This window comes from Brassica napus, chromosome C2 (assembly GCF_020379485.1).
Source record: "Brassica napus cultivar Da-Ae chromosome C2, Da-Ae, whole genome shotgun sequence".
Lineage (NCBI taxonomy): Eukaryota > Viridiplantae > Streptophyta > Magnoliopsida > Brassicales > Brassicaceae > Brassica > Brassica napus.
The window spans coordinates 47384496-47395653 of record NC_063445.1 but is presented as its reverse complement, the minus strand read 5'-3'; the positions used below and the strand labels follow the sequence as shown (position 1 = coordinate 47395653).

Genomic DNA, 11158 nt, shown 5'->3' with positions numbered 1-11158 from the left:
CATATCTTCTCCTCCACCACCTCTGTCTCTTCTATCATATTCATCATTGTAGACAGAGTCACTCTGTGCCATGTTCTCCAAGAGTTCTAATGCATCTTCGACAGTCCTCCCCAAGAAGTTTCCATTGCTTGCAGTGTCAAGCTGGCTTTTGAATTTAGGCAAGACTCCTCTGTAGAAAGTGCTTAGCAAGCTCTCATTGTTGAAGCCATGGTGGGGACATTGAGACAAGTAGCTTCTGAATCTCTCCCATGCCTCTGAAAATCCTTCAAGTCCTCTTTGTTGAAAACCAGAGATCTGATTTCTAAGGTTGGCAGTCCTTGTAGCAGAGAAGAACTTGTTGAGGAAGGCCTTCTTGCATTCATCCCAAGTGGTGATAGTATCACTTGAGATGTTTTTCTCCCAAGTGTGAGCCTTGTCTCCCAAAGAGAAGGGAAACAATCTGAGCTTGAAAGCATCCTCTGAAACTCCATTTGTTTTTGACAAGCCACAGTACTTATCAAATCTGTCAAGGTGATCTAGTGGGTCTTCCAAGGCAAGTCCATGGTACTTGTTGTTTTCAATCATGTTGATGAGGCTGGACTTGATCTCGAAATTGTTGTTGGCAACTGGCGGTGCCCTAATGCCCAACCTATTCCCATTTATGTTAGGTTGATCATATGTACCGATGGCCCTAGCTTGGCGTTGTGGTTGTCTAGGTCGAAGGTTGGCAGCTCCTTGACCATTGCCCTCTTCAGCTTGAGGTTGTTCTGGAACTGGTTCCATCATAGGTTCTGATCTTTGTATCTGAGCCTCTTGCTCTTCTTGTCTTAACCTTCTCCTGTTCTCTCTTTCAAGTGTTTTGATATCTGTCAAGGGAGTAAGATGTGTAGTGCCTCTACTTCTTAGGTTCATGCACCTGCGATCACAAGTAGATGAAGAAGTAGAATTAGTAACTTTAAAACAAAGTAAAACTCAGTCTCAAGCAAAGACTCAAACTCAATGTCACAATCAGACTAGGATTGGCAACGGCGCCAATTTGATAATAGGTTTTTCTGCCTATTGCAAATGTTGTAGTATAGTGGGGTGAATGTCGAACCAGTCCTAGTGATGTGAATCAGTGAGAGTACAAGTCATTTCTTAAGCTAAGCAGATTCAATAGTGGTGAGTGTGTGACAAGTAACAATAGCAAACAGAGCAATACAACAAGGTTTTAATCAATTTAGACAAGTGAATCCATGGGTATTGGGAATTGACTTCAAGTAACTAAGATCCAATCTAGGTGACAAGCTTTCAATCAAAGTAATCTCTTAAGTCTAAACACAATTTTAGACAAGTCCTATGTCTAGGTAAATGTCCATTTGCTTAGAAATCATTAAACATCAAATGTCTTTGGCTTAATTCAATCAAGCAATCTTTAAGTTCAAGTTTAATAACTATCTAGCAATTTTAACATCAAGTGTCCTTGGCTAATCTCACTAGAGCTTAGTTGAGTTGATTCAAACACTTCATCTAATCATGTCTGATGAGAAGTGTTTAGAAATCAGGTTTAGAGTGATCAAGACTAAACAAGCATTAAAAATACTCAACAAGCAAGTTCATACAAGGATCTAATACAATAACACCATAGATCTTCACTAAGTTACTCTAATCTCCCTAACCCATGAATTCTTAAGGAAACTACTCACTAATCTCCATGAAAACACTTAATCTCATAATAGATTGAAGCATATTCAAGTAGATACAACAGAGAATAAAGATAAACAAGGATTAAACAAGCAAAACGAAATTAAAACTCAAGAATAGATGATGAACAATGAAGAACAGCTCAAGAACAAATGTTTTCTCTCAAACTCTCAAAATACAAAATATGAAACTATAAAACTTTCACTCTCTACTCTTTGTTGTATTGTACTATGTGTATTGTGTGTCTTCCTCCTTCCCCTTGCAGTTTCTTTTATAGCCTAAGTAAAGGAGGATGACAACACATCCATCATGTGAAAGCATAAAGCATAAAACACACTCATAAAAGTTATTCTCCACTTTCTTCCATTATAGAACACCTTTTGCCCCTTCATATGGCCAAAGTAGTCTTGCCTCTTCAGAAAAGGTAGAGAAAGTTAGGCCAAAAGAGCCGCCAAACTCATGATAGACAACCCATCCCCCATGTTGCAAGCTTTAAAGAGATAAAACTCACTCATTAAAGTTTTCTCCACTTTCTCCATGTTGCACACACTGATATGTGTGTAGTATTTTGATCATAAATCCCTCAATACAGCTCCAAACGACTTGAAACCACCTCCATTGTAAAGCTAACTCAATTTACCATGTCTTCCCAAAAGACAAGTTTCAAAAGATATCTTTAAGACCTTCATCCATGCTTGTCTTTCACACGTTCGGTTCAAGACTCCTCGAAAGCTCCTTTTGTGCTCTAATCACCTCCAAAACTCCAAACAATTCATCCAACACCTAAAAGATGCAAATGTACATGCAATAGACTCTAAATGCAAATAAATGTAAGGTTAATGCATGAATATATATGAAATAACAAAGCTAAAACTATGCAAAATCACAACACATCACAAACTGTATAAAAAATCACGAAAATAAAACGAGAGCACTGTTACTAAAGTTTTTGCTGCATTACAACTTAAAGTCATAAAAGAGACTGTTACATTGTTTCTTAGGAATTATTAGAATATAACAATAAACATGTTATGTAAAGATTCTCTACTCCTAGAAAAATAAACAAACTACGTCATACATACTGTACATGTATCAAAAAAAGTAGATAGAACTTACCAGAGTTCAGAGTAGGGGAACTTTTCGATTCATCTTGAAATGGAACGCCTAAACCAGTCTCCAAAGGCAAACTTTCACTTGGACTATAACAAGCTTCAGGAGTTGTTCGGGTTTTATCTATACTATTAAAGCAGAATCCCTAATAGGATTTCGCCCTTGGTTTTTCAAGTTATTTACAATATCATACACTGACATTTAATTTTAATATATATATACTACGTATTTAAACTAACAATAGAATATTCCCTATGATAATTAATGCTTTCCATATTTTGTGAATGATAATAATTCTATTTTTTATTTAAATTATACTTTCCATTTAATTTGAATATTATCTTTAATGCATAGTATTATTTAACGATTAAATATGAATATATACATGAAAATTAAAAAACATTATTAACTATGTCGTTTTGTACATAATAATGATATGCCAATTTTGAGTGTTCAAAAATACCGTAAAACTTATCATGAAATTAAATTTAAGATCTAAAATAAATATAATACAAACTTATCACAGTTTATTAACAAAAAAGAAACTAATATTGTCATATCCATAAAAAAAAAATCTATTACCATTGTTTCATTTTCTTCAAATGACATGATACAAATTTCATTAAAGTCTAAATTATTACAAGTTTTTTCAATTTTATATAATATTAAAAATTATGAATTATTTAATAAAAATATCAAAAAAATATTATTATATATTTTTGGGTTTTCAACGAATCATAGATTTTTGGATTTTATAGAATTTTGAGTTTTTTTTACCAAGTTTTATAGGATTTTAAGTAATTTATTAATTAAATTTGAATCGGATTATACATTGATCACCAGATCTATCGGTTTAGCCAAGGTTCTGGATCGAATATGAAAACACTACTTGAAAATCAAATATTATAATATAAAAACTTTTTTAAAACACAAATAGAACAACTTTAAAATTATTTGTTTTCTAATAAAATTATAAATTTAATCAAATTTTATCAAAATGGTAAAAACTACCCGCGCTTTAAAAACGCGGGTCAAAATCTAGTTCAAATTAAAGAGATATTCCTTCTCACTATCTACAGCCCGAAGATTAACACAAAATTTGAATACTCTGGCTTAATGGAATTTCGGCCCCAAAGAATCTTTTTGTTCAAAAGTAAAATTTGAATATTTGGCCCAAAGATAATGGAGTTACCGTGACCAAAGATAACACATGCATGTTTTTTTAAGGCTTAGGAAATCTGCAATCCTACCGTATTTTTGATTATAAACTTCACTAGATTTTGATCCGCGCTTTAAAAGCGCGGAATATTATACTTTGTAAAAATATAATAAAAATTCATCAAATGCTTTGTTAAAAATGATAAATGGTAGATCCACCTTATTTAAATCCGTCTCATTTTCGACGAAAACATATACGTCTCGACCGTCTGAAACTCCATCATTTTTTTCTTTACAAACAACATTGGTGCTCCCCACGGCGAATTACTCGGCCTGATAAATCTCTTGTCTGATGAATCTTCCATATGTTCTTTCAGCTCAGTCATCTCTGCTGGCGCTAATCGGTATAGAACTCATGAAACCGGTGCTGTCCCTGACTCTAACTCGATCGTAAGAACATCTCCTCTCACTGGTAACGGCCCTTCCAAAGCCTCAAATACATCTCCATACTCTGAGATAACTAGACGATCCTGCAACTCATGTTGACCATCGAAATGATCACCAAAATCTATTTACTCCTCATATCCAATAACTCCTCTGCATGTAGCATATATGCAAATAAAATCTGCTCTGCTCTAGAAATATGAACTCTTGCCCTCAGGAAATCCAACAGTACTTGATGTCATGATAACCAGTCCACCCCAAGAATGATATCGCAAAACACAACTCCATCTCTGACGAATCTCTGAACCAATCGGCCCTCCAAGCATAACTGGTACACCGCAATCAATATAAATAGCTCCCAACGTTTCTATGTCAGCTGTCCGAACTGACACATCTCTGAAATGATCAACACTACCAAAAACTGAAAAACATACCAAGCGTAACTCCAATATCACACAACGCAAGCTGTCGCACCCCAATCCAAAAGTGATCCCCACGAGTTTACAAAATAACCATGCCTCCAAGGCAGTAAATATACTCATACACACGAATAACACAAGCCAACTCATGGCTCACATCTCATACCACATAATCTCCAATAACAAAAACTCGTGGAGCGATGGTTTGAAGTTTGGGTGGTGGCAACAACATCACATATATCCACATGCGGACAATCTCAGAACACGACGGACGAAACTGATACACACCTGACAAATCTATCAAACTGTGACATCATCCATCTCTCGAACATCTGGCTGAAACCCTTTTAGCTAGAAAGCGGATGACGATGATAAACTCATCGTCAATAAAAAGACACTTGGGTTAGAAGTTACTGACCGAAAAGGTTCTGTATTTTTCTTTCTTTAAAACTCCCAAATCCCCAGATTCAAAAATCTTTTAAAATCAATTAAACCGAATTAAGACCGAGTCAAAACCGAGTCAAAACCACGTCCCAACAAATCGTCATCCCGGGTCAGAGCCGGGACAGAACCCCGCTCTGATACCAAATTGTAACACTCGTATTTTCCAAAATAACTTAAATCAATAAAAAGTCTGAAATCTCCATATACTACTTCTCAAAAGTCAACTCCAAAGTCGTAAATCCAATAAATAGCCATAAATCCAAATAACATAATAAATCCCAAAAATATCGATAAAAACATAAAATCCGCAAGTCTGAAAAAGACAGAAATAAAACTCCTAAAGCACCAGTCCGATAGCAATCACTCATGTTCGTCAGTCTCACCTGAACGGGGAAGGAATATGAGGGGTGAGTAACAGGAGAGTTACTCCGTGAGGTATGGGATGCTAAACACGCAAACCACCGACTTGAGTAATAGAACTTCCACTATGGAAGTTTAGCTCTAACATGAACAAACAAGATGCCTAAAGCATCACACAAACACAACACAAACAATGCAATGATAGCATATAGCTAGTCCATACACCCCGCATCTCCTCATATGGATATATAATACGTAGCGTCGCTAGTACAGTCTGTCTCTGTACCCCCGCCCTCTCAAGTAGCGTCCATGGTACAAATGTCTCTGCGCCACACACCCGCACAAGTAGCATCGCAAGTCCAAACGTATGTAAGCCCCTGCCCGCACAATCAAAGTAGCATCACTAGCCCAGACATCTATGAGCCCCCGCCCGCGCACATAGTCCCTACTCATAGCTATGTGTACATACATATATATATCGCATCTCTTAACATCACACAATCAATCAACGGTTGAATCCTCTAGACCCCTAGTTCCAGTTTACAGTGAATGAACTAACTAACAATCAAGACTCAATTCAAACAGACGGATCATGATTCGAAATCTAAACTACGATAGAGAGAATTCTACACTGGTACGGGATTTACGGAATAGACCCTCACCTTTGTCACAATCGGAGATGGATCGGAAAATGTTCAGAATTGGACATGCTTCGCCTAACAAGACTCGACCAAGTTTAGCATGAATTACTCGTTGAATAAGTCTCAACTAAATCATATGATTTCACCATGCACAATATACGATTAGGTTTTATGCTACAAATGTTGCTTGCTATACAAGGAATGGAGAAGGGATCACTTAGCTATCACGACTTGGGGCAACGTTAATGGATCTTGCACTTTGACGATGTGGGCTCCATCTATGGTGACTATAGACTCACGGCGGTACAGATCTGCGACCGGTGGTGGTGAGGAACATGGCGCCTCCGCCTCAAATGCCCTCTCTCCCTCTCGGCTTATGCTCTCCATCTCACGGATCCGATACGTAACAACAACGCAACAGACGTGACGGCAGGTAACGAGTCTGTGATACCATGGGCTGCTCCTCCGGTGATGAACCATGGCTCCGGTGGGATGCGGTGAGATGGTTCACGTTGGTGGTGGTGATGGTGACTCGGGCTTGCTCGCGATCTACCTCTTGACTTTGCTCTCGTCATCAACGCACGAGATGGCATGGTAATGGATCCAGTGACTCATCTCTTAAGCTCTCGGATCTGGCGTACCACCAACAATGGTGGCTTTGATCGCAAGAAAACATGAGTGGGGGTGAAGAGAAGAACAAATAATCACGAGGTGGGTTGACGGCTTGACGTATATTTTAGGGTTATACAAATTCTTATATATACGCCCACGATTTAGTTAATGAGATTGGCTTTGGGTTTCACAAATAATTGTTTTGAATTAAACCATACCGGTTTAACAAAACCGGGTCGTTACAAAAATCTTCTCTGATCTGATTTCATATTTAACTCTAAAATGGAGTAATAGTTAGGGTTACTCCATATATTACTTAAAGAAATGGAAGGACTACCTATTAGGCTATTACTGAGGTTTTGATCTTTTGACATGTAACTAGTAACTACTAAAAATCGGAAAATAATGTACCGCTAGAAAACTAATCCATATATATTTGAAAGATTGATGCTTTAGAACTTGCATATATATATATATATATTCATAAAAAATAAAAACATAGTTTTGTTTATTAGTTTTAATCAACTTTATTTGTTTTCTAATAAAATTCATTTACTTATATTTATAGATTTAAAATTATATTTTGTTAAAAATGCATCAATTAAAGTTTAAAACATTATTTTTTCAAATACAGAAATAAAATCTGAAACCCTTTAAAAACAGAAGGTATATTATAAACTAGATAATAATATAATGACATTTTATGAAAAAATCGATATAGAAGTCATATTGCTTCATGTATTTTCCCAGTCTTATATCTTCCATTCGCAACAAGTATATTTCCAAAACATACAAAGAATACAAAATAACACAAATCATATAGTATAGTAAATTCAAATATCTTAATGTAAAATATTCATGTGGCAAAAAAGTTGAATTTTTCAAAAAAAAAAGAAAGAAAATTGGATTTTATTTGTTACATTTCTAATTTTATTTGCAATGAGATAAATAATTATTTGTTGTCTTTACCATTTGCGTTTCTCCCAAATAAAAGCCAAAATCAGATCTCACAGTTTCCCCTCACAGCAACACCATGAAACCACCGACGACGCTGCTCCTCTTCGTCGGAGCTCTTATCTTCTTCGCCGCCGGAAACGTCAGATCCGATGCCTCCGATCATCGTTACAAGGAAGGCGACTCTGTCCCCCTCTACGCCAACAAGGTCGGCCCGTTTCACAATCCCAGGTATAACGATCTCTACTCTTCTTCCTTCTCTTTAGGTTTTCAAATCTTAAATCCGAAACTGCCTTATATTAGAGAAATTGATCGTTGATGCGATTCCTGTAAGGAGCTCTGATGGATGTTATTGCGATTTCGAGACCTTGAGATTTGATTTCTTCATCAGATGACTGATTTTACTTATAGATCTTAGTTTAGATCTGATATTGAATTGGATTAGAGAAGTTGATCACTGACTATACATTCTATTGCTGCAAAAGAGCTGCGATGGATGCTATTGCGATTTCTATCATCAGATGACTGATTGATTATACTTGTGTGTGATGATGTTGATCGCAGTGAGACGTATCGGTACTTCGATCTACCATTCTGTGTCCCAGGTACGAGCAAGATTGATTGCTTCTCACTGTGAACCTTGAGATCTTAGGGACTCAGTGTTGTTTATTTTGATCCATTGGTTTGGCAGAGGGTGTGAAAGATAAGAAGGAAGCTTTTGGTGAGGTTTTGAACGGTGACAGGCTCGTTAGTGCTCCGTATAAGCTTAGCTTCAGAGATGAGAAAGACTCTGAGACGTACTGCAAAAAGAAGCTTAGCAGAAAAGAAGTTGAACAGTTCCGAAGAGCTGTAGAGAAGGATTATTACTTTCAGATGTACTATGATGATCTTCCTATCTGGGGATTCATTGGGAAGGTTGACAAGGAGAGCAAATCAGATCCGAGCGAGTTCAAGTACTTCCTCTACAAGCACATCCAGTTCGAGATTTTGTATAACAACGACCGAGTTATCGAAATCAATGCTAGGATGGATCCTCATTCGCTTGTGGATCTCACTGAGGATAAGGAAGTTGTTGCGGAGTTTATGTACACTGTGAAGTGGAAGGAGACAGAGACTCCTTTCGAGAAGAGGATGGATAAGTACGCCATGTCGTCTTCTCTTCCGCATCACTTGGAGATTCACTGGTTCTCTATCATAAACTCGTGTGTTACTGTCCTCCTCTTGACTGGTTTCCTTGCGACCATCTTGATGCGAGTCCTCAAGAATGATTTCATGAAGTAAGTTTTGGAAATGCTGACTCTTGACTCAACGATGCACATCTCTTTTATCCTCGATTATAAACTTGTTTCCCGACTTGTAAAGGTATGCACAAGATGAGGAAGCTGCTGATGATCAAGAGGAAACTGGATGGAAGTACATTCACGGGGACGTGTTCCGGTTCCCAAAGCACAAATCTTTATTTGCTGCATCACTTGGTAGCGGGACTCAGTTGTTCACTCTGTAAGTCTCTTCTCATTTCAAGCCAATGCTTCTTTTATTGCCGATAACTAACCTATCTGTCCCTCATATGTCATCAGCACCATTTTCATCTTCATGCTTTCACTTGTTGGAGTGTTCTATCCATACAACCGAGGAGCACTCTTCACCGCCTTGGTCGTTATCTATGCTCTCACGTCTGGAATCGCTGGATACACCGCCTCCTCTTTCTACTGCCAACTCGAAGGAAAGAACTGGGTAAGTATTAAACACCAAACCCTTCCTCTGAAAGTCACCGTTTTTAGCACAGCAATTAAACATCCTCATTTAATCTTCTCAGGTGAGAAACTTGTTACTCACTGGAGGTCTCTTCTGTGGCCCATTATTCCTCACCTTCTGCTTCCTAAACACCGTCGCAATCGCCTACAGTGCAACCGCAGCTCTTCCCTTTGGAACCATCGTTGTTATCGTCCTTATATGGACACTAGTGACTTCGCCTTTACTTGTATTGGGTGGCATCGCCGGTAAAAACAGCAAAGCCGAGTTCCAAGCTCCAGTCCGCACAACTAAGTATCCACGTGAGATCCCGCCACTTCCATGGTACAGAAGCGCTGTTCCTCAGATGGCCATGGCTGGTTTTCTTCCTTTCAGTGCCATCTACATCGAGCTGTATTACATCTTTGCCAGTGTTTGGGGCCATCGGATCTACACCATTTACAGCATCCTCTTCATCGTCTTCATCATCCTCTTGATCGTTACCGCTTTTATAACCGTTGCCCTGACTTACTTCCAACTCGCCGCAGAAGATCACGAATGGTGGTGGAGGTAAGATCACGTTCCTGCACTTGTATTACATCCTTTGCAGAGATTTTGAATCTTTTAATCTTTATTTTGCAGATCATTCCTATGCGGTGGGTCGACTGGTTTGTTTATCTACGCGTACTGTTTATACTATTACTACGCGAGATCAGACATGTCTGGTTTCATGCAAACATCTTTCTTCTTCGGTTACATGGCTTGCATTTGCTACGGGTTCTTCCTCATGCTTGGGACTGTTGGCTTCCGTGCCGCTCTCCTCTTCGTCCGTCACATTTACCGGTCGATTAAATGCGAGTAAAACTGTTGCTGCCAACCACACACTCTCAAAGCTTCACTTGCGATTCTTTTGGGTAGAACAAAGAAGATGAAGAAAGAGATCCGTGCTTTAGGTAAGTAGATGAAGACGTTGTTTTAAAGCCACAAACCGAAACATCAAATGGCTTTTTAAAGGTTTTATATCTTAGGGTTATTTTACTACAAATGCTTTAATTTCTTGTCTCGTTTTTAACGTTTATGTTGAAACTTGTTTTGTTTAGGCGAGTCTCTTCTAATATAATGTTTCTCTCTTTTTGGGTAATTAGTTAACTACATTGTATCTGTATTGTTTTTCGTTTCTTGAGTTCACTACATAAAACATGCTAGTTTCAGACAGTAATAAATCTCAAAACAGGGAGAAACCAGCGAGGAGTAAACGATATAAAGAGTAACTAATATTCTTAATAATATAAAAAAAACATAAAATCAAATTTGTTGAATCGTAAGTACCTTTGGTTGTTTTGGGCGGTTGAGGTTCGTGCGAGGAAGATTGTTGAAAGAGGAGTTTGATTAAGTGTTTAATGAACTAGTTAGAGAAAAAGTAGGTTGAAGTAAATCATAGTCGATTATAAGTTTTAAAGAGGATATAAATGTGAAGTGGACTCGCTATTGCTACGGTTATCTCTCTGAATTAAATCAGAGTCGATTATAAGTTGAGCTCGTAGTACAAGAGAATAAGGAGTTCAGCTATTTATCTCTCTGAATTTACTTTAGGAATTCTCAGAAAACCGGATCTTATTACAA

At 37.7% G+C, this 11158-nt stretch overlaps 1 protein-coding gene and 1 non-coding gene across 2 annotated transcripts; both read left to right on the top strand.

Annotated features, from left to right (window-relative positions):
* Window positions 1–202: 202 nt before the first annotated feature.
* Window positions 203–309, top strand: LOC125582695. The gene has a single exon (XR_007320151.1). It is a non-coding gene; the product is annotated as a small nucleolar RNA R71 (small nucleolar RNA).
* A 7472-nt stretch (window positions 310–7781) lies between these two features.
* LOC106401285 (transmembrane 9 superfamily member 3) lies at window positions 7782–10750 on the top strand. The gene is made up of 7 exons (XM_013841771.3): window positions 7782–8035; window positions 8369–8409; window positions 8496–9081; window positions 9167–9304; window positions 9382–9538; window positions 9621–10105; window positions 10178–10750. Exons 1-7 carry the CDS (start codon window positions 7884–7886, stop codon window positions 10395–10397), a joined length of 1779 nt encoding a protein of 592 aa, XP_013697225.1. The 5' UTR covers window positions 7782–7883; the 3' UTR covers window positions 10398–10750.
* The last annotated feature ends 408 nt before the right edge of the window (window positions 10751–11158 follow it).